At 38.8% G+C, this 24933-nt stretch overlaps 1 protein-coding gene across 2 annotated transcripts in view; it reads left to right on the forward strand.

The window, feature by feature from the left end:
- Positions 1–24933, forward strand: part of macf1b (microtubule actin crosslinking factor 1b) — a 77033-nt gene continuing 52100 nt past the window's right edge. The window contains exons 1-3 of one of the 2 annotated variants that reach the window (XM_061949843.1): positions 1–469; positions 558–616; positions 8073–8184. In XM_061949843.1, coding sequence (XP_061805827.1) covers positions 8146–8184 — 39 coding nt within the window. In that variant the 5' untranslated portion in view covers positions 1–469; positions 558–616; positions 8073–8145. Of the gene's footprint in view, positions 470–557; positions 617–7316; positions 8185–24933 lie in introns of those variants that run through there. The other variant, XM_061949851.2, reaches the window with a different exon arrangement.

The following is a 24933-nucleotide window of genomic DNA, read 5'->3' on the forward strand; positions in this document are numbered from 1 at the left end:
TATTTTTAAACAAAAAAAAAACAATCTGAAGTTGTCTTTATTTTTAAGTTATCGTGCCGTGATTTTACCAGTCCAGCCCACTTGGGAGTAGATTTTTATCCATGTGGCCCCCCAATCTAAAATGAGTTTGACACCCCTGGCCTAGTTGCTTTTCTGATATTCTAATGATTACAGTCCTGAATACTGGGAGCGTTTCTATGAACTAAAACTTGCTGATAAACACTCCTGGATTGTATCTCGTCAGTAAAATACTGTATTAAAAACACTTGATGAATGTTGTCCTGAGAATTTGCATCCATGCATATTTTGATCTGTGTGCCAACATTAGTCAGCGAGTCCAATAGAGAGAACTACGAGCAAGGACAACCCAGCATTTCTCTCCTTCAGTTCTTCACAAGACTCCCTCGACTGCTCAAGTTGGACTCGTTCCATCTCAGAACGTCCCTCTTTAGCGTCTGGAAGCTGTGAGGTAAGTTTATAGAGGACAGAATATATGATCAGTTATCTATACACTGACATGTAAATGTACTACATGGACAACTTGTGTGTTCTTGCAGGATATCGGTGGTGATTTGTTTGAATCAACAACACCTACCTCACAGAATCAACAATACTGGTATGCTTAGAGCAAAATAATTGATAAAGACTCATACATTTTTAACAGATTTGTGTAACAAATTACTAGAAAGGTGTCATCAAACATGTAGTCCATGAAAAGAACAATAATACATTTAATAATAAATACAATATAACTAAAACTATAACCTGTCATCCCATAATTCTGCATTGGGATGCTGTGGTCAAAGATTGAATTACCACCAAACACATTTTAAGATATTCAACACTACTGCCATGTGAGCAGCTGAAGTGGATAGTGCAGCGCCACAATTTGTCACGTTTCATGTGTCAGGTAAACCGCGACAAGTGGGGCTATGTGAATCCCCTTCCTACTGTACTTAGCACAATTTGCCCTTTGTAAATATGGGCCATATACTGTGTCTTATATTCTGCAATCATAAACAATCAATGCAAATAATCTGACGAATGACAATCCATGCTATTAAACCTGCTGATCAATTGCGCTCAGCAAAAAAAAAAAATAGAGCCAAGAAAGAGTCTGTGGAAGTCGCTTCCCAGCCGTTCCACTACTACACACGGCACAAGAGCCAAGCTTGCCGTTTTGAACAATGATTTAATGTCCATAGAATCTTCTCAAACTTTTTGCTCCCGCAGGACGTGACTTTTCAGCCACATCCGTATCCTCCTCCCCTCCTGCTTTCGGCCACTTACTGTTAAAGACAAGAGATGATTAGATTAACACGTACCACCTGTGAAATCTAATCGCCTGCCAGCTGTGTCTCGCCGTCAGCACATGCCCCGCCCCTATCCGATGGTGCTCGTCCTCAGCACCATAGACAGCGGCGGTGACCTTTGCTCCTGCAAGCGCGCTGGCCACACCTCCCTCCACAGAGTCCCTCCAGGAGTTTGCGGGCATTTTCTTAGACTGTCGCAACCAAAAATGGCTAAATTAGCAGCAGCTTTGTCAGAAAAGTTGCAATGTGTCAAGGGATGTTTTATTTCAATAACCCGGAATTGTCTTGATTTTATGAATTTGTTAACACTGTTAAGTGTTCCTAGTAAAGCTAACCTTGAAAAGCACAGGTTTTAAACAAAACATTGAAAAACTAACCAATGTTTTACTCATTTTACACCAGGCAGACCTAAAAGTAGCCACTAGATGGCAGTAGTAACAGCACATCACAGAGCTAATGCCAAATTACTGTTACAAATGACACCATTTGTGTTGGTAAACGAGACTTTGAGAGATCATCGTCACACTTCAACAACTCGGTCATGTAAATGTTGCCTCTTTGTAGGTCAGCATTGCAAAGGAACAAGTTCTTAGGTGTCCTAGCCTGGATAAATAAAGCTTGAATAAATTAATACATGTACACTAGGAAGTACATGTCTACATAAATAAAAAACTTATTTTAATGCAATGATTATGTCTCGTTTTTATTATTGTATAACATGTTGGTCACAGGCAAGCAAAATGACACTGAGGCCATTGGAAACTTTGCACAAACAATCGCTCAAAATCCACTATGTTTGACACATCAACTTAAATATATTTATCCATGAGAGCATTTTTGTTGTAAATTGTGAGGTGTGTCTGTTAAAATCATGGTTGTTTTTACTAATGATGACAGATGTGAACAAGAACATGTATTGTCTTTGTGTGATGATGATAAATAAGGTGTGGTTGTATTGTAAATTAAGTATGTGTCCATGAAAGGGCATTGTATGAATTTTCTTAATTTGATTACATGCTATAATAATTCTATTGTCATAATTTTATTGCATGATTTTTGTATCCCTTTAATTTAGGTAGCCAGGGACTGCAGATGGAAATGAGCTATTTAGCTATAATCTGGTACAGAACATATCTGTCTTTGAGCTTAATGTTTCTGTGCATTGTCCCTTCAAATAAAGACTAAACTAAACTAAACTATATACCGTATTTTTCGGAGTATAAGTCACACCGGAGTATAAGTCGCACCTGCCGAAAATACATAATAAAGAAGGAAAAAAACATTTACAAATCGCACTGGAGCCCGGCCAAACTATGAAAAAAACGGCGACTTATAGTCCGAAAAATACGGTACTACATCAATCAGAAGTCTTAGTGCTATAGACAGGAACAGGAAGTAAGTCCGCTACATTTTTACTGGGAAATCGGAATTTCTGAGTTCCTTGTCGGAATTTCTACTAGAACGCCCCTCGAGGTCGGATTTCCGACTCGGAAAGTCGGAACATTCTCACTACCCCCTGAGTTCGCTTCAAAGATGGCTGCTCTGGATGTAAACAATTATGTCTGTTTCTATAATATCCGTAATTAGTAGGGGTGTAACGGTACACAAAAATGTCGGTTCGGTACGTACCTCGGTTTAGAGGTCACGGTCGGTTCATTTTCGGTACAGTAAGAAAACAACAAAATATAAATTTTTTGGGTTATTTATTTACCAAATTTGCAAAATCCATCCATCCTTTTTCTACCGCTTATTCCCTTCGGGGTCGCGGGGGGTGCTGGAGTCTATTTCAGCTACAATTGGGCGGAAGGCGGGGTACACCCTGGACAAGTCGCCACCTCATCACAGGGCCAACACAGATAGACAGACAACATTCACACTCACATTTACACACTAGAGCCAATTTAGTGTTGCCAATCAACCTATCCTCGGTGCATGTCTTTGGAGGTGGGAGGAAGCCGGAGTACCCGAAGGGAACTCACGCAATCACGGGCAGAACATGCAAACACCACACAGAAAGATCCCGAACCCAGGATTGAACCCAGGAATACTCAGGACCTTCGTATTGTGAGGCACATGCACTAACCCCTGTACCACCGTGCTGCCCATTTGCAAAATCTTCCACCAAAAATATTTTTCTTAGTGGAATATTTGATGTGAAGTAATCGGAACCTTGGATAGGTCAATAATTCATAATAACATTGATTTTGATTCAATATTATGTTTTGAGCTATGACAGTTTGAAAGAAAAAAAAAACAGCTTTGTTTTATTAGTCAACTTTGCAACTTTTTCTAAATTACATTTAACGTTTAAGATTTTTTATTTCACTTTTGTTATGTTTTTGTTTATTTTAGTAATATTTTTAGAATGTGCCGTGGGCATACTTGCCAACCCTCCCGGATTTTCCGGGAGACTCCCGAAATTCAGCGCCTCTCCCGAAAACCTCCCGGGACAAATTTTCTCCCGAAAATCTCCAGAAATTCAGGCGGAGCTGGAGGCCACGCCCCCTCCAGGTTTATTGTTAGACAGTTTCATTAACGTCCTCCCAGCACGGCAACAACACACAACAACAGCAGTCACGTTTTCGTCTACCGTAAAGCAGTTTGTCTGCCGTAAACAGCAATGTTGTGACACTCTTAAACAGGACAATACTGCCATCTACTGTACATGCATATGTGACAATAACATCTAGGGCTTTTAGAGAGTGCAGTGCACAACTGCGCACACAACAAGGAGACGAAGCAGAATGCATCATCAGAGAGGGTGTTCAGAATGGTTAGAAAAATAGTGACAGAGAATAGAACAAGGATGGACAATTCAACCCTTAACTCAACAATGAGTAGATGAGTGTTATGTGTGTGTATATGTGCAAATAAATGAACACTGAAATTCAAGTATTTCTTATATATATATATATGTATATATATATATAGCTAGAATTCACTGAAAGTCAAGTAGTCAAGTATTTCTTATATATATATATATACACACACACATATATATATATATATATATATATATATATATATATATATATATATATATATATATATATATATATATATATGAAATACTTGACTTGGGGAATTCTAGCTGTAAATATACTCCTCCCCTCTTAACCACGCCCCCCGCCCCACCCCTGACCACACCCCCCGACACCCCCACCTCCCGAAATCGGAGGTCTCAAGGTTGGCAAGTATGGCCGTGGGCCTTTAAAACATTAGCTGTGGGCCGCAAATGGCCTCCGGTGCACACTTTTGACACCCCTGCTATAGATAATAAAAAATTTAATCTGATAAATCTGTGGATAAAAAGCAGAGCCTGGCGACGCATGCGCGTTTATCATAACTCTCTCGCTCTCTCTGTCTCTGCCCCTTCCTCACGAATGCTGCTGCGGGCACAATTTGTTTTGTTTTTAACCCCTTCTTAACCCTGAATGTACATTGTTAATACACACAACCATAACTCAAAATGCCGGACATTTGAGGCATTTAAGAAACTCCGCCAAGACATCTCTGCAAAAGAGGACATGTCCGGTGAAAAGAGGACGTATGGTCAGTCTATCCTAGCCCGTTAGCTGCTAGCATGCTAGCAGCAACCGGCATTTTGAGTATTGTTTACACAACGTGCAGTATGCTACTTAATATGTCCGTGTGGAAACACGTTCGGTACACCTCCGCACCGAACCGAAACCCCCGTACCGAAACGGTTCAATACAAATACACGTACCGTTACACCCCGAGTTATTAGCACTTCTAAATAGCTTTTGCCACAGTAAATCAGCCATATACAATGTATTGTTGGACATTTTTATATGGTAACTTCACTGTAGTGTAAAGTACCTTTATTTCATGTTGTATATACGTCTAAGTCGCTAGCAATAGCGTCCGTGTTTCCTCTCGTTCCACTGTGTTAGAAGGTTGCAGAAAGAGTCCACATTTTCCCATAATTTGTTTATATTCCAACAAGGCAAGCACAAAAATAGCTTTCGTTGATGTGGCCATGTTGATTTCGAACTTCCGTGGTAAATGGAATGCATCATAAGCTACGTGGAAGGGTGAAAATTGTGGCGTTTGAGTAACAAAGAGCGGGTATATTCTTACACATTGTTGTTTCTGCTTCATCTACAAGCAAAATGTTGTTACACTTAGGGATGGAAATCGAAAACTAGTTTCCGGTGTATCAATTCCTTGTGATCGCTTGCCAATTTTTCAAGCCATTTACTTATCGATGCCAGTGGTTGGGAATGATGTCATTACGCAAAGTGCGTAGTGACGTCAGAAAGCAAAATGTCGGCGCCCGAGCGCTCTGTAGTTGACTACATTTTATAGGAAACGATTGCAACAGCGCTACTTGTAATAATTATAAGGTTGCTACTTAAATGTTAATATGAATGTAATCTGGGCCGTAATCAGGCCAAGATCAGTTTGCTGAATATAAAAATGAGTTGAATTTTTTGAATGGAAGAAACTGCTGTTCTAAATGTGTCCACTGGATGTCGCAATAGCAATTCAGGTGTAACCGACGTCTCACATGACACTGTTTGAATACGACGTGTTAGCTGACTTTAAGCGCCCTCTGGATTGGCTGCCACTAGTCCAATCTGCGCAGATGCAAACAATCAGCTGCTCCTGTTGTGGCTGGCGGCAGTGTAATACCTTCTTTAATCGTAAATTATCCACTCAACGGATAAAATAACAAGACGGCAAGATGCAAAGACTTAAGTCACCGTCATCTTTTTAGTTGAGAGTTCCATGCAGAGTTTGCAATTGGTTGAATACACGATGCGCACCCTGAACTCCATTGTAAAAACGTGTGTTTCTAGATTTATTGTGTTTGTTCCATTTTATTTTATGCTAAAATCTGTTATGTTCATATCGGTTATGTCTGTAGGTATGGTACCTTGATTTCGGCTATGGTGCCATTTTGATAATTGTTTTGTTTATATTATAACATTTGAATGATGATAAATGAATGTGTTGTGGCATTTGTGGATTTCACCAAAGCGGCGGTTTGCGCAAACACTCGGTTGCTTTTCCAAACACGTCTTTAATGAACTGCGAACATGAGAATCCTTACCAGGAAGTGCTTTAAGTTTAATGGCTTTGTAAAAACTGCATTGTGTTCTCCATAGTGTTTTTCAAACTGCATCATTTTTTTTATCAGAATTTTCAACTAACATTTTCAGAATATGCTTGTTCTATTTTTGGCCAAAGAAAACAAAAAAGTTGACTTTATTTTTAAATTATTATGCCATGATTTTACCAGTCCGGCCCGTGTGGGAATAGATTTTCCTCCATGCGGCCCCTGAGCTAAAATGAGTGTGACACCCCTGCTCTAAACTAAACACAAATGATGCTATTCTACCTTTCTGTTCTCGTGTTTCCCCAATTAAAAAGCTGTAAGACAGGGGTGTCCAAAGTGCGGCCCGGGGGCCATTTGGGCCCGCAGGTCGTTTTTTAAACGGCCCCATGGCACATTTTAAAAATACGATTGAAAAAAATTCAAAACATGATAAGTGGTATAAAAGAGCAAACAGGTGAAATGTAACAAGAAAATGTCGCAATGTTTACTCTAATAACACAAAGCTGCCACGCAGGCTGTTTCTTTCTTTAAAAAATAATAATGTATCAAAATCAATGTCATTATGAATTATTGACCTATTCAAGGCTCCAATTACGTCACATTTGAGATATTTTTGGGGAAAATGTTGCATATTTTGTGTTTGCCATATAAAAAACTGAGCTGTTTTTTTTAAAGGGCCTAAAACGAACAAACGAAAAACATAAACAACAATAAAACGTATAATTGACGGATACATCTGAAGTTGATCTCGAGATTATTGTGTTAAAAGTAAACAGTAAAAAAAAAAAAAGAATTTATTTTTTAACACTATAATTATTTGGATCCCCAATAATTTTAGTGTGATTTGTTTTTAAGTGTCATTGCTCAAAAAATAATAATGAATTAAAATCAATGTTGTTATGAGTTATTGACCTTTTAAAGGCTCCAATTATTATATAATCACAAACATTCCACTTAAAAATGTTATTGTGTGAAAATATTGCATATTTTGTATTTTTTCCATAAAAAAACATGGTTTTCTTTGACAACAAGAGCATACAACTTATATCTTTAAAACCGTTATATCGACAGATAGACCTAATGTTGATCTAGAGATTTAAAACTTGAATAACAATAAAAATAATAATACTGAATAATGACACATTTTTCATATTTCTTTGACCAAAACCCTTTGGGGTCCCCGGGATCAAGCCTGAGTGGAGGCCTAAATATATATATTTTTATACATATATTGTATTGATTTTTAAAATAAAAAAAATTGCTTTGTTTTTTCAGAGTGCGGCCCTCAGTGGAAAAAGTTTGGACACCCCTGCTGTAAGAGAACCGTTAAAGAACCGAATCGTTAAGCAGAATTGAAAGTAGAATCGTAACTGTAAAAATCTTATCAATTCCCATCCCTATTTACACTGATTGGCCAAAATGTGCGGGGAAGTTGCGAGCATTGCACAAATTGCAAGACGGCTCATGATTCGCAGGCATTGGTTCAATTGGCATGAATTGGTGCGATCGTGACGACGCCAACTCCTGGAGGGACTGAAGAAACAAATAATCTGATGGAGGAGAAATGTCTTCAATTGTTTTTAGATGAGCAAATATGATCTTAATAATGTTATGCATAATTAATGCAACGTGTTTTTAACCTGTGTAACATACTATGTATTTATCTTTGATTCAAGGAGAGACGTGGAGGATTTAAGTCACTGGCATTGTGAGTTCAGAGGTCAAATCCGGGCGCTGAGGCAATGGCTGATGTGCATGGAGATGAAGCTGCCACCTTTTAACTCCATGGTCAGTTTTGATCTTCTAAATTTTTTTTTTTTTTACCATCATCCCATTTATCAACACAGGGAATCTTTTTACTTTGTTGAAAAAAGTGACTATAAAGTAGTTTGTGTTTACTTTTGTGATTAGGGCTATATATGTAAACTTTGAATGATTGATTGATTGATTGATTGATTGATTGATTGATTGATTGATTGATTGACTTCAAGTTGCCTTCTTTCAACTTTAGCACCGTATTACATTTTACTAAAGATGGGAATTATGGCTCTTTTATGAACTTGATAAGCCATTCTTTTCAAAAAGCCACATATATATATATATATATATATATATATATATATATATGTATATATAATTTTTTTTTATTTTTTATTTTTTTTTAATTTTTTTATTTTAAATAAACTCTTTTGTTTTTGTCAGGAAACTATCATTTAGTATCACTTATAAAATAAGATGTGTATCCGAATAATTTCAATGTATACCAACATTACATATCGGTGTGAAATATTTTTAACTGTTGACTAAAATTGTATTTTTGTTTTCATTTTAAACATTGGTGTCATATCCCTGTACTATTTTGAATGTTCCCTTACCTAAAAAAAAACACTTTGTAGCACCACAGCATTTTAAGAATACAGAAAAAAAATGCACAAAAATGTAAGAATATATTGTATATAGGCTATGTGTTAAAATGGAAAAAAAAAAAAATAGAATAAAAAAGGGAAATTATTACATTGTGAATACAAAATTGCACTTCCCTACCTGGCCTGAACTACATTTCATATCCATACCAGAATGAGAACCAGAATCCAAATGCTTAAACGTTTTCTTTGACTCATTTTGTAGCAGGGTCGCCATTTGGGTGGCAATGCACATGTTGCATGCGGATTAGATTAAATTTCTCAATTAATAGAATAATCGATAGCTGCAGCTTTAATGTAAAGATTAAGAATTATTTTAAAGTAAATATTATTTTAAATAAGATAGACGAGGCTGGCTACAGAGCTTCTTTCAAGTCCTGCAGGGTGTCTTCTATACCAGGGGTGTCTAAAGGGCAGGCCAGGGTGCATTTTTGGCCCGCAGCTCGAGTGACACGTCAGGAAAAAAAATAAAAATAAAAAACAATAATGAAAAAACATTATGTATTAGAAAAAAATGGAAATTTTATACAACATTTCAAAAGTTAAGGGTTATTTTGATATGTATTTTTAGATGTTAGAATCAGACATTATGTATTAAATTTTTTTGTCAGCTTTGTGTTATTAGTGACAAATTGTTCAGTTTTTCCTGTTACGTTACATCTTTTTCCTCTTTTTTTTTTTTTACATTTTTACAATTTGTCGGACAAAAAGATAGTTGCTGCAATTTGGACACCCCTAATTTAACTATTAATTGTACACTCTGTGTACAAAGCAGACACTAAGTCCTGTCTTTAATTATATGCAATGTCTGTTTTCATTATTTATTTATTTCTTTTTACAAAATAAAAGAATATAAAAAAACAGCCCCCGCATACTTTGACTTTCCGGCTCTCGGCGTAATAAGTTTGGGCCCCCTTGTTCTGCACACCGCAGGGGAATCTGGCTTTTTGTGCTTGGTCTGGCGGGCCGAGTGGTTGGCAGTGGAGGCCCTCTGCACACATGAATGAACAGAGTGAAAGGACATTCAACTCTGAGGGCATGACGAGGCAAAGGCGTAGCAAAAAGAAGAGAGGGAAGGTCCTGAGACCAGATTGTTGTCTTGATCACAACTGTCACATGGACTTTGTGCAATGTTTTATCCAGCCAATTTACTGAGTCACATGAAATGCAACACAACATAGGACAAAATATATTGGCTTTGCAGAATTGGGCTGCATGCTTTAGAAGGAGACAAAAGGCTCAGGGATGTATAGTGGAACCTCTGAGGTCACACAAAGTCCAATCTGGGAACTGCTCAAACCCACTTTTACATTTCAGTCGGGATGGGTACCAACGTCGGTACTTTTATAGGCACCGACTGATATCGATTCACGTAAAGTCAAAAAACAGTGCCATATTTCGTGACGTCACGTCTGATTGCAGACTAAACACCGATTAAACACTTGGTGAGGAAACAATCACAGAGCGGACTCAGCCGAAGTAATGTTACTTTTTCCGATGCCAACAAACCATGTTTGCCTGATAGAAAACACTCAAACTAAGTCTTCACTTTTCCAAATTTGGCGAGCTTGATGCTAATTTACAGTGGCTTTGCCATGTGCTACTGATTAGTGATTTTACATGGTGATTTAAACACCTATACATTTGGTCATGACAACTACAACTAAGATGAACGTTACAATCAAACAGCCGGTGTGTAATAAGTACAATACTTATAGTATGAACATTTTTGTGGGGCGCAACATTAGACTAGCGTGGCACATTCAGCTTCACGGCAAAGACTACTTCCTACACACTGTAGTCCAGAGCCGTGTCGAAAGAGCGTATAGCCAACTAAACGAGAGGGGCCATATTTGCTACCGAGGATGCATATAATTGTTGTCGCTTTGACGTTAGTTTTCCTGACGGAATAATACATAGTTTTAAACCGGGGGGCAGCAACCCGTGGCTCTCAAGCCCCACTAGGGCGGTGCTAAAAATGGAAAAAGATTGGGGAAACATATATTTGTTGTTTTGATAATATTTCTGTAGGAGGACAAACATAAATAACACAAACCTTCCTAATTGTTAGAAAGCCCACTGTTTATATTAAACATGCTTCACTGATGACAGTATTTGGCCAGTGCCCTTTTATCCTACTAATTTTGGCGGTCCTTGAACTTACCATAGTTGGTTTACGCGTACAACTTTCTCCGTCGCTGCCACAGAAAGACATGTTTTATGCCACTCCTTCTTTGTCTCATTTTGTCCACCAAACATTTTATGCTGTGCGTGAATGCACAAAGGTGAGCTTTGTTGATGTTATTGACTTGCGTGGAGTGCTAATAATCCATGCTAACATGCTATTTAGGCCAGCTGTGTGTACATATTGCATCATTTGTTTTTTGTATTTTTGGTCCAATATGGCTCTTGTGTGTTGCACAAGACAGAGTTGGTGGCTCTCTAGTGTTGACGGCGAACCTTCCCTTTCCTTACTTGTCTTCTTTCCGGGTTGTTGGGAAAGCGATGTGGGTGGAGCAGCCACATGCTGCACAACAGGGCGTTTATACGCATCAAAAAGCTAACAAAGAAGAGCTGCACACACATAGCATCAACCAAAGCTAGTAGCAATCATAATGCCCTGAAGTCACGTGATCGCCTGAAACCTGGTTGGCCAAACTCTCTTTATACATGACTCTGCTGTAGTTTATTCACTACTGCCATTTAACGTCCTGGAATTGCAGCTGCATGCAAAGTTTACTATGTAATACTTGCAAATGATACTCAGAAATGTAATAGGAAAACAAGATATAACAATTACATTGTAAAAAAAATTCTGTAAAAAAACGGTCATCTCCTGGTAGCTACGGCTGCCAAACGAAAACCATAAAATTAAAGTAAAACATTGTAAACCAAATAATGATCAAAAACATTATAATTACAGAAATTTCCATGAAACGTTTTACGGAAAAATATCGTAACATTACATGAATTTGAAAGTAATTTAAGAAAACAGAAAATGCTATGTATAATTAATTTGGTATTTTTCTGTAAAAAAAATAGAAATATACATAGTTTGTCATTACTGGCATATTACTTAAAATAACAGGCATATTGTTTATTTACAGATAATGTCTTCAATTCTACAGTTTTATAAACTATTTAAAAAAAATAGAAAAATTACAGTAGAAATTTAGAGTAAATTAACCATAAAAATAGGATTTTTTTTTTACAGTGTAGACAACACCGTTATCATAATCAGCTCACTACTAAATGTTACATAACATTTTTTTAATTTTATTTAAGTACCGGAAATCGGTACCGTTGAGTGCCTGTATCGATTCTCAGGTACCTGGAATTGGTACTGTATCACCCCTTCCTAGGGTCAAACAGTTGCCATCATATAACTGTTATTATTGTATTAAATGTTAACGCTGAGTAATATTTTGATACCTGAACTGTCATACAGGTGTAAAATTAAACTACCGTATTTTTCGGACTATAAGTCGCAGTTTTTTTCATAGTTTGGCCGGGCTCCAGTGCGACTTATATATATATTTTTTCCTTCTTTATTATGCATTTTTGGCAGGTGCGACTTATACTCCGGTGCGACTTATACTCCGAAAAATACGGTATACATAAAAAATAAAAATGATGTAGAACAAACTACAGCCCGGATCTGGCCCACCATCGTCCAAAATCTGGGCTGCGGGAAGTCACAAGTTAAAAAATAAATAAATAAATAAAAAATTATTTTTTATTTTTTTAATTATTATTATTTTTTAAATCTGTCCTTTTCTCGGTGTCTCCTAGCCGCTCAGGCACATCATATTGTCTAAAAATGCATTTTAAAGTTAAAAGTTAAAGTACCAATGATTGTCACACACACACGAGGTGTGGCGAAATGATTCTCTGCATTTGACCCATCACCCTTGATCACCCCCAGGGAGGTGAGGGGAGCAGTGAGCAGCAGCGGTGGCTGCGCCCGGCAATCTTTTTTGGTGATTTAACCCCCAATTCCAACCCTTGATGCTGAGTGTCAAGCAGGGAGGTAATGGGTCCCATTTTTTTTATAGTCTTTGGTATGACTCGGCCGGGGTTTGAACTCACAACCTACCAATCTCAGGGCGGACACTTTAGTGGTTAGAGTGTTCCCATCGATAACGTGACACATATATACAGCCTGGCCCCTGGCCCAAATTTTTCTTAACCCAATGCAGCCCCCCAGTCAAAAAGTTTGGGGACCACTGGTGTAGAAGATTACATTTTTAACATTGTTAGGGGAAAAACACCAATTCAATGTGAAAAGTCCACATTGAATAAATTGAACTTTAGTGCACAAATGTTGGTCAAATTACAAATTGTTCAACTTCAGGAAGAAGAAGTCTTTAGCTAAATGTACAGTAGTGGATTGTCAACATTTTAGTGTACGATAATAAATGCGAAGTGGCTACTTTGATCTTCAGTCAGAGCTTGTAAAATCCGTGCTTTTGATGCATCGTGCACCACCAGCCCCGCACCTTTGTCATGATAATGATGTTAGTCTGCTGCGCTGTCTGGACCTCAGGGACTCGTTAGGTAGCAACATGAATGAGGACATCCCTGAGACCCAAATACTGATATCCTTGTCTAATACACAAGAGAGGAGCTCACACCTGCTTCTATTCACAAGACTTGCACGTACACATATGCTTTCTACCATCAACTATAACCCTGAACTAGAAAGTATAAGCAAAACCAAACAATACAATCCAGTTCCTCTCAGGGTCACGAGCGAGCTGGAGCCTATCCCAGCTGCACTCCAACACAAATAGACAGACAACCATGTTTGTTGGGATGGTAAAAAAAAAAAACGTTTTCAAAAAATTGTATCACAGAAATCAATTTCATGAACCACGCAGTAATATTTTATTTGCTGACAGCTTGGACAGTCAATGCAATTAGAACAAAAGACTGCTATATAAAGGGGACCTACAATGAATGCTGTCTTTGCTGCATACTTGCCAACCTTGAGACCTCCGATTTCGGGAGGTGGGGTGGGGCGGGGGCGTGGTTGGGGGCGTGGTTAAGAGGGGAGGAGTATATTTACAGCTAGAATTCACCAAGTCAAGTATTTCTTATACAGTATATGAAATACTTGACTTTCAGTGAATTCTAGCTATATATATATATATATATATATATATATATATATATATATATATATATATATATATATATATATATATATATAAATAAGAGAAATACTTGAATTTCAGTCTTCATTTATTTACACATATACACACACATTTCACTCATCTACTCATTGTTGAGTTAAGGGTTGAATTGTCCATTGTGTGGCACGCACAAAAGTGCTTTCATCAAATGCACTAGAGTCTGGAATCTTCCATCTCTCCCTAGCATGGCCCAAAACCGGTCAATATTTGCTTCCTGAGGAAGATTTTCACTGCCAAGCACTTGGTACTCCACTACTTCTTCCCGGAGGCTATCCAGGTCCAATCGCAGCTGCGGCTTAGAACTAACAAGCGTATTTCTTCATCTTACTCGTCATCGGCGTCGCCATGGCTGTATCTTCCTCGTTCTTCTGCTTCGTCTCCTTGTTGTGTGCGCAGTTGTGTACTGCACTCTCTAAAAGCCCTAGATGTTATTGTCACATATGCATGTACAGTAGATGGCAGTACTGTCCTGTTTAAGAGTGTCACAACATTGCTGTTTACGGCAGACAAACTGCTTTACGGTAGACGAAAACGTGACTGCTGTTGTTGTGTGTTGTTGCCGCGCTGGGAAGACGTTAATGAAACTGCCTAACAATAAACCCACATAAGAAACCAAGAACTCGCTCTCGATCATTCTGCAGTTATAACGTGATTGGGCAGGCACGCTGTTTATATTGTGGGAAAGCGGACGTGAAAACAGGTTGTCGAGGGCGTGGCCTCCAGCTCCGCCTGAATTTCGGGAGATTTTCGGGAGAAAATTTGTCCCGGGAGGTTTTTGGGAGAGGCCCTGAATTTCGGGAGTCTCCCGGAAAATCCGGGAGGGTTGGCAAGTATGCTTTTCTGTCATATAAATGTTGTTATAATATTCCATATTCATGTTAATCCAGTGGTTCTCAAACTTTTTTTGTCATCCCCCACTTTGGACAAGGGCGAGTTTTCAAGCCCCACCTGCCCCCATCGCCCCAACAGAACGCTAACGCCAAGCTTAACATTTTCAAATTTATTGAACATCAAGTAACATCAAGTTGTATACATTCAAACTCAATAACATAAAATAACATCAAGTTCAATAATAAATAAAATAACTGTGCAGCTGTGGTATAACTTGCCCATCCATCCATTTTCTACCGCTTATTCCCTTTGTGGTCGCGGGGGGCGCTGGAGCCTATCTCAGCTACAATCGGGCGGAAGGCGGGGTACACCCTGGACAAGTCGCTACCTCATCGCAGGGCCAACACAGATAGACAGACAACATTCACACTCACATTCACACACTAGGGCCAATTTAGTGTTGCCAATCAACCTATCCCCAGGTGCATGTCTTTGGAGGTGGGAGGAAGCCGGAGTACCCGGAGGGAACCCACGCAGTCACGGGGAGAACATACAAACTGCACGCAGAAAGATCCCGAGCCCGGGATTGAACCCAAGACTACTCAGGACCTTCGTATTGTGAGGCAGATGCACTAACCCCTCTTCCACCGTGCTGCCTGGTATAACTTGCATCAATGATGTTCAATAATAAATAAAATAACTTGCATCAAGTTCAATAATAAATAAAACAAAAGTGTTATAACTTGCATCAAGTTCAATAATAAATCAAAAAAAGGTTATAACTTGCATCAAGTTCAATAATAAATCAAAAAAAGTGTTATAACTTGCATAGTGGGAGAGTGGCCGTGCGCAACCCGAGGGTCCCTGGTTCAATCCCCACCTAGTACCAACCTCGTCATGTCCGTTGTGTCCTGAGCAAGACACTTCACCCTTGCTCCTGATGGCTGCTGGTTAGCGCCTTGCATGGCAGCTCCCGCCATCAGTGTGTGAATGTGTGTGTGAATGGGTAAATGTGGAAGTAGTGTCAAAGCGCTTTGAGTACCTTGAAGGTAGAAAAGCGCTATACAAGTACAACCCATTTATCATTTATTTATCAAGTTCAATAATAAATCAAATAAAAGTGTTATAACTTGCATCAAGTTCAATAATAAATCAAATAACTTGCATCAAGTTCAAAATAAATAAAATAAAAGTGCCACTTTGCAATCTTTGCAAAAAAAAAGGAGGAGCTATGCATTTGGGAAGACAGGGCAAGTGACAGCACTTTGCCCCGGGAGAGCCACCTTGCTTCACTGTGAAACACATACTTGCCAACCCTCCCGGATTTTCCGGTAGACTCCCGAAATTCAGCGCTTCTCCCGAAAACCTCCCGGGACATATTTTCTCCCGAAAATCTCTCGAAATTCAGGCGTACCTGAGTGACGTGTCGACAGCATGTTTTCACGTCCGCTTTCCCACAATATAAACAGCGTGCCTGCCCAATCACGTTATAACTGTAGAATGATCGAGGGCGAGTTCTTGGTTTCTTATGTGGGTTTATTGTTAGGCAGTTTCATTAACGTCCTCCCAGCATGGCAACAACACACAACAACAGCAGTCACGTTTTCGTCTACCGTAAAGCAGTTCGTCTGCCGTAAACAGCAATGTTGTGACACTCTTAAACAGGGCAATACTGCCATCTAATGTACATGCATATGTGACATTAACATCTAGGGCTTTTAGAGAGTGCAGTGCACAACTGCGCACACAACAAGGAGACGAAGCAGAATTCATCATCAGAGAGGGTGTTCAGCATGGTTAGAAAAATAATGACAGAGAATAGAACAAGGATGGACAATTCAACCCTTAACTCAACAATGAGTAGATGAGTGTTATGTGTGTGTATATGTGTAAATAAATGAACACTGAAATTCAAGTATTTCTCTTATTTATATATATATATATATATATATATATATATATATATATATATATATATATATATATATATATATATATATATATATATAGCTAGAATTCACTGAAAGTCAAGTATTTCGTATATATATATATATATATATATATATATATATATATATATATATATGTATGTGTGTGTGAAATACTTGACTTGGTGAATTCTAGCTGTAAATATACTCCTCCCCTCTTAACCACGCCCCCACCCCCAACCGCGCCCCCCACCCCCACCTCCCGAAATCGGAGGTCTCAAGGTTGGCAAGTATGGTGAAACAGCACGGCTGTATGATCAGCTCCCATTTCCTCACACAGTGCAGAGAATAGTCGCACTTTCAGTGGTCGTGTTTTGATCAAATTTACCGCGCTCACATCTGTTAAAACCTCATTGAGTTCGGGGCTGAGCTGCCTCGACGCGAGTGCTTCCCAGTGAATGACACAATGTGTCCAATGCGCATTTGGCGCAACCCTCTTTATTAGAGCCTGCAGCTTGTTTCTTGACCCTGCCATGGTCATTGCGCCATCAGAGCAAAAGCCCACACAGTTTTCCCATTTAAGGTCGTGTTCTTTGAGGAAACTGTCCATTATCTTGAACAGCTCATCAGCAGAGGCTCTATTTTTGATGTATTTGCAAAACAGCAAATCCTCGCACAGTGACTCGCCATTCACAAAGCGGACGTATGCGATGAACAGGCAGTCTTTATTGCTGTCAGTAGCTTCGTCCACTTGTAAAGCAAAACGACTTTATTTTCATTTGTCTCCGAGTTGTTCCTCAAGATCACTTGCAATGTCGCATATACGTCTCGCAACTGTGCCGTTTGACAGTGGGACAGCTTTTCATTTTGCTGCGCTTGTCTCGTCAAGTTTGTTCCGCTTAGCCCCGCCCCCATTAGTTACTGTTGCCATGTCTGTCAAACTTTTGCTCCTACCTAGAAATGTAAAGCCTACAGGAAGAGTAAGTAATTTACATTTATTTATAAAGCGGATTTCACAGACAGAATCACAAAGTGATTTACAGTGTGTATAGAAAATGAAAGCATAGTAAAAAAAAAAATCTAAAAAAAAAAATAAATTAAAGTGAAATTCCCTCCCGTTCCTCGCGCCCCACCTGTCATGTCTCTATTCCCCACCAGTGGGGCGCGCCCCACACTTTGAGAAACGCTGTGTTAATCCAATGCCAAAGTGTCAAATCATAATGTTCATACATTTTGGCATGAGTTTGCACACAGTTTTGAATGCTTCTGTTTGTGGGGTTTTGCAGGAAATACAAAAAAAGTACGATTGAGTATTATTTTTATATAAACTTGACATGCGAATAGTAACACCGACATGCAACATGCAATGATATAAGTGCTGCTTGAAGCAGCAATTTTTTTAATTAGGTCAGAATTGATTTGAGAGTTTGCAGGTGTACCTAATGTGGTGACCGGGTGAATCTATATAATGTTTCTGAGTTTGTTTTTGACCATGTCTCGAAAAAAAAATAGTGGGTACGACTTCAAGATAAACATTTATAAACAGTGTTAATTTTCTAAATATGAATTCTGATACTTTTGGAGGGGTTTCATTCGCGATCTGGGACCGCCTCCAGAATCGAACATATTGCAGACAGACTACATAGACTGTGGAGAAGAGTTTATGAAGAAAATATACAAAAGCATACAATTTATTACCATGCTTATTATCTTTTGACCAATGGTTTTTAATCTTTTTGACTTTAGGGCCCAACTTTTTCACTACAGAGGCCCACTCAAATATTTACACTGAGTTAGTAATCTTACTCTTGATTTTAATCATATTCAGTAATGATATTTAACCTATTTCAAGTTTAACAGGATACACCTTGTCAAATGATATGAAACCATGTGTTAATCACAAACAATATTATCAAGGTTTAGGTCAGGCTGATTACAAAAATAAATACTAATCGAATATACTGCGAAAGAAAACTGAACACAGTGCCAAAAATAATACATTTTAACTAAATTTATAGTAAATAATAAAAATAATACATATGCTTCTCAGATAAACTGTCAATAAAATTCAAGTGTGAATAAAAATACAGCTACACCACTTTAGTCATAAATTTTGCGCTTAAATAACTTTTCTATGACTTAAGCTCCAGACTTCTTCTGTTTGTTTGAGATTGTCAGTACTGCCACAAGTGGTGGAAAAGTGTATTACAGCCGAGTACCACTGCAGCTCATACGAACCACAGCTGAGAAACAGGTCTTTTTTGGCAGCCCTTTTTGGGGTCGCTCGCGGCCTAACAATTACGAAACATTGATCTAGACCACAAAGAAGTATTTTGCATTCTTGTTCCCTTAGCACACGTCTTAGTTAACAACATGAATACCTTTGAGTAGAGGTGATTATTTGTTTGTCCTTCTTGTTCACCGTCAGTGTTAAATATTATAAACTTATCACTTTCCTCTGGCACTGTTCCCCTAGCATTCAAAAAAGTGGTTATTTATCTTTGTGATTAAGGGCTATACAAGTAAACTTTGATTGATTGATTGATTGATTGATTGATTGATTGATTGAATGTTCGTGATTCATATTTCCTTGTGGAGGCCAACTCGCTCTTATCTGGTAACTGACAGCTGAGTGCTGTCAACCATTGTCACGTGAACAAGAAAGCCGACCCAGAAAGCCAATCAGTTCGCTTGTGGGTGGTCTAAAGAAACAGGCTTTAAACTGAAGGACCATTTTCCACCTCCCGCGAGTGTTTGACTTGTCTCCGTTCAGTAGAATAACATTATTTTTGGACGTTAAAAAGCGCAGGGGACAAAAACTGCCTTTTGAAAAAGTGCAGGGGACAAATCACGTCCATGGATGTGAGTCCACCAACGAGTCGCGTCTTTTCAGTGGCTCTTTTAAATGAACAATACAGAACCGATTCGTTGTTGCCAGCTGTTTTTTTTTTTCATGTAAATTGTCCACTCTGCCTGCATGTGCACACCACCTACTGGACTAGAGCCAGAGTGACCAAAAAATAGTGTGGAAAATGCAGGCCCGGCCCTAACCAATCTGGCGCCCTAGGCAAGATTTTAGGTGGCGCCCCCCCCCACATCGGCAGTGAAGTGTATATACTCACAAGAACCCGAATAGATTTGTCTTTGACCTTTTTTTTTTTTTTTACTTACAACAATACCTAATATATAAAGGGGTGGAAAAGTGACTAATTACCTGCAAGCAAACATTAGCTAACCAGAAGGCAATAACAATGTAAACAAAAAACCTGCTTAAAAGATCTAATACAAATGTCCCTGAGGAATGTAAGGTGGGAGTACTGTAATTACCTAACGTTACATTATTATTTTCCATAACAATTTAGCCCCCTCCACAATATTAACCCGACGTTAAAACAGAACTAGCTATTTATTGATTAGCAATTGCCGAATCATGTAACATTAGCTTAATGCTAAAAAGCCAGGTTACTATCACATTCTGTAACAGACAAATAATTTCATGTAGGCTAACGTTACATATACCTGCTACCTCTGTCTTTTCTCGTTTCTCCTCTTCTTTTCTCTTTTTTCTTCCCTGGGCACCTGACAGTTTTGGCCGTTTTGACATCTTGTGTTGATTTTTTGATGTGGTGACCTCCAAAAAGAGTCATGATACGGGAAGGGAGGGGGCGCACCGTGCGGGGGGAGGAAGGGGGGCGTAATGTTGTAACAAATAATATTTCTATTAAATAGGCTTTACTTTGCATTTTAATTAACGTGGGATTATTTTTTGTATTTAGAAATAATAGTACCAACTTTTTTTTTTTTTTTTTTTCTCCAACATTTGTGGCACTGGCGTGGCGCCCCCTGATGGACGGCGCCCTTAGCATTTGCCTATACGGCCTATGCCACGGGCCGGCCCTGGGAAAATGTCACAGCAAAGTTGTTTTTGCATGTACATTATCTGCAGAATGCTTAGTTTTTTATTGGGCTGCAATGTTTTTTTGGTGAAGGAACATTAAAAAATGTGATGTCACTGCAAAAACATTTTTTGGGGGAATTGTTACAATATAATATATATATATATATATAATATACAAACATAATCCAAGTAATATTATGATCTGTATTTCAGAATTATTTCAGACTAGTGCTTGTTTGTGAAATAGGTTCAGTTATTTCAAATATAGCATTAGCCCAATTCATTAAATTTGTCAAAACGACGACTCTGCGTTAAACCATATTAGGTCCTATGTTAGTCCTTAAGCCAGTTTTCCAGCCCATGACAAATGTTAGTATAAAGGCTCCCTGTCTTTGTATCTCGTTTGCATGCAGCATATGCCCCACATTAGCCTAAATACACAATAGGTATGTAGCAACTTGCAAATAGGTGTCGTCATGGGTGTCACAGATCATACTTTATCATCCTCTTTTTTTGTCATGCTGCTTGTTGTTCAGTGGACTGCTAGTGTCTTCCTTACAGACCATTTGGCTCAAAGAATACAGATGGTAGACATGTTGATTAAACAATATGTGGTTCCTCTCTACCCCTCAGCTTGTCAAATTGATTTCATTCTATAGAACTTAGGGTAGTCTTTCCAGATATAATAATTTTAATGCCATACATTATGCAATACAGCATCAAAACTCAGAACTGACAATTTGTTTGAACTGGTTAAATCCTGTTCTCAACCTTGACTTTGCTTTCCCAGTTAGCCCTAAAGGGTCAAGGTAACTCCTTTGGGATGTGCCACAGCCTTTCATTCACTCTTCTTGGAATGGCCTCTTTTGTATGCAATGAATAGTTCTGGTTCGACCCAAAGAATGAACCCCCTTCTTCATATCTGGTGAAGAGGACTAATTATCATGTTCCGGGGAGGACCATTGGAGTTTTAAATCGTGGAGGAAGGGCAAAACAGAGCCCGGAAAATTATTCTTTGTTTTGTTTGGCTCGGGTCATCAGTTGCATGGGAACTGAAATGAAATATTTGCTCTCATTGGCTGCTACATTGTCTCAAGGCACATTATTGCTTCTTCCAAACTGTGTTCGCTTCATTATAGTACACAATTTTACAAGATTATCACACTGATGATGAACTACACACCGGTCAGATCAGTTCACCTTCTCTAAAACCTGGCATTACCTTGCTCAGTCCTCGTACTCTGACACTAGTGTTGTCCCGATACCAATATGTTGGTACCGGTACCAAAATGTATTTTGATACGTTTCGATACTTTTCTAAATAAAGGGGAACACAACAAATTGCATTTTAACAAAAAAATCTTAGGGTATATTAAACATATGTTTTTATTGCAAGTTTGTCCTTAAATAAAATAGTGAACATACAAAACAACTTGTCTTTTAGTAGTAAGTAAGCAAACAAAGGATCTTAATTAGTCTGCTGACATAAGCAGTAACATATTGTGTCATTTATCATTCTATTATTTTGTCAACATTATTAAGGACAAGTGGTAGAAAATTAATTATTAATCTACCTGTTCATTTATTGTTAATATCTGCTTACTTTCTCTTTTAACATTTTCTATCTACACTTCTGTTGAAATGTAATAATCCCTTATTCTTCTGTTTGTTGATACTTTACATTAGTTTTGGATGATACCACAAATGTAGGTATCAATCCGATACCAAGTAGTTACAGGATCCTACATTGGTCATATTCAAAGTCCTCATGTGTCCAGGGACATATTTCCTGAGTTTATAAATATAATATAAATAAAAAACAAAACAAAAAAAGATTGTGTGATGCTAAAAAATATCGATGTAATCACAATAGTATGGAATAGATACGCTCCTGTACTTGGTATCATTACAGTGGATGTCAGGTGTAGATCCACCAATGGCGTTTGTTTACATTTTGACGCCGGTGAGCTATGGTGTGTAGTGAAGCATGTTTAGCTATTCCTCGTCCTGCAGGGATGATACTTCTAAGAAACTTACTTTATTTGTCATCGTTACTTTTTAGAGGCGGTATAATACCGAATATGATTCAGTAGAATGATTCATCATCGCGGTACTATACCAATACCGGTATACCGTACAACCCTATCTGACACCATAGGTTATGATTGTGTGTGGGAGTTTATTTGTGACATATATGTTTAGTAGAGAGTATTGTAAAAGCATTCATAAAATAATGCAATATTTGTGCGTCTGTGTGGAACGACTGTAAAAAAAAAAAAGTTTTGGTCAAAATTAGGTCAATAATGAATGTTGGGTTCAAGGTGTCCTGGAAAAGTGATGCTTCAGTTCACTTCAGGGTTAGTCGTTAAATACATGAACTCACCAATGACCCAAATAAAACTTTGTTTTTGTACACCATTCGCAGCTAAACTCTGCATGTAGAAGTCTATGTTTTTCTAAAAAAGTCTGCCTTGCACTCAGGCGTTTGAGGTTCCAAAATCCCCGTTGGAACAACTTTTGCTGGATTTTGTACAGGTTCTACTCCTCACATGTTTGGCTAATTCAGTATTTCTTAACCATGGGGGGCAGTGAGAGCCATAAGTTTCAAATGGAACGCCCCTCAAAGTCGGACTTCCTACTCGGAAAATCTTGCGACCCCTTTTATCATACTTGCCAACCTTGAGACCTCCGATTTCGGGAGGGGCGGGGGTGGGCGTGGTTGGGGGGCGTGGTTAAGAGGGGAGGAGTATATTTACAGCTGGAATTCACCAAGTCAAGTATTTCATATATATATATATATACAGTCAAGAAAATAAGTATTTGAACACCCTGCTATTTTGCAAGTTCTCCCACTTCGAAATCATGGAGGGGTCTGAAATGTTCACGGTAGGTGCATGTCCACTGTATGAGATATAACCTAAAAAGAAAAATTCAGAAATCTCAATCTATGATTTTTTAACAATTTATTCGTGTGATACAGCTGAAAATAAGTATTTGAACACCTGTCTATCAGCTAGAATTCTGACCCTCAAAGACCTGTTAGTCCACCTTTAAAAGTCCTTCTCCACTCCACTGTATAATCCTGAATCAGATGCACCTGTGTGAGGTCGTTACCTGCATAAAGACACCTGTCCACCCCATACAATCAGTAAGACCCAAACATTCAGCATGGCTAAGAGCAAAGAGCTGTCCAAAGACACCAGAGACAAAATTGTACAACTCCACAAGGATGGAAAGGGCTACGGAGAAATTGCCAAGCAGCTTGGTGAAAAAGGGTCCACTGTTGGAGCAATCATTAGAAAATGGAAGAAGCTAAACATGACGGTCAATCTCAATCGGAGTGGAGCCCCATGCAAGATATCACTTCGTGGGGTCTCAATGATGCTAAGAAAGGTGAGGAATCAGCCCAGGACTACACAGCAGGACTTGGTCAATGACCTGAAACGAGCTGGGACCACTGTTTCCATGGTCACTGTTGGTAATACACTAAGACGTCATGCTTTGAAATCATGCATGGCACGGAAGGTTCCCCTGCTTAAAGCAGCACATGTTAAGGCCCGTCTTAAGTTTGCCAATGACCATTTGGATGATCCAGAGGAGTCATGGGAGAAAGTTTTGTGGACAGATGAGACCAAAATTGACCTTTTTGGTCATAATTCCACTATGCGTGTTTGGAGGAAGAAGAATGATGCGTACCATCCCAAGAACACCATCCCTACTGTGAAGCATGGGGGTGGTAGCATCATGCTTTGGGGGTGTTTTTCTGCTCATGGGACAGGACGACTGTACTGTATTAAGGAGAGGATGACTGCAGCCATGTATTGTGAGATTTTGGCCAAAAACCTCCTTCCCTCAGTCAGGTCATTGAAGATGAGTCGTGGCTGGATCTTCCAACATGACAATGACCCAAAGCACACAGCCAGGAAAACCAAGAAGTGGCTTCGTAAGAACCATATCAAGGTTCTGGAGTGGCCTAGCCAGTCTCCAGACCTAAATCCAATTGAAAATCTTTGGAGGGAGCTGAAAGTCTGTGTTACTCAGCGACAGCCCAGAAACCTGACTGATCTAGAGAAGATCTGTGTGGAGGAGTGGGCCAAAATCCCTCCTGTAGTCTGTGCAAACCTGGTGAAGAACTACAGGAAACGTTTGACCTCTGTAATTGCAAACAAAGGCTACTCTACCAAATATTAATGTTGGTGTTCAAATACTTATTTTCAGCTGTATCACACGAATAAATTGTTAAAAAATCATAGATTGTGATT

This window comes from Nerophis lumbriciformis, linkage group LG04, assembly GCF_033978685.3.
Source record: "Nerophis lumbriciformis linkage group LG04, RoL_Nlum_v2.1, whole genome shotgun sequence".
NCBI lineage: Eukaryota > Metazoa > Chordata > Actinopteri > Syngnathiformes > Syngnathidae > Nerophis > Nerophis lumbriciformis.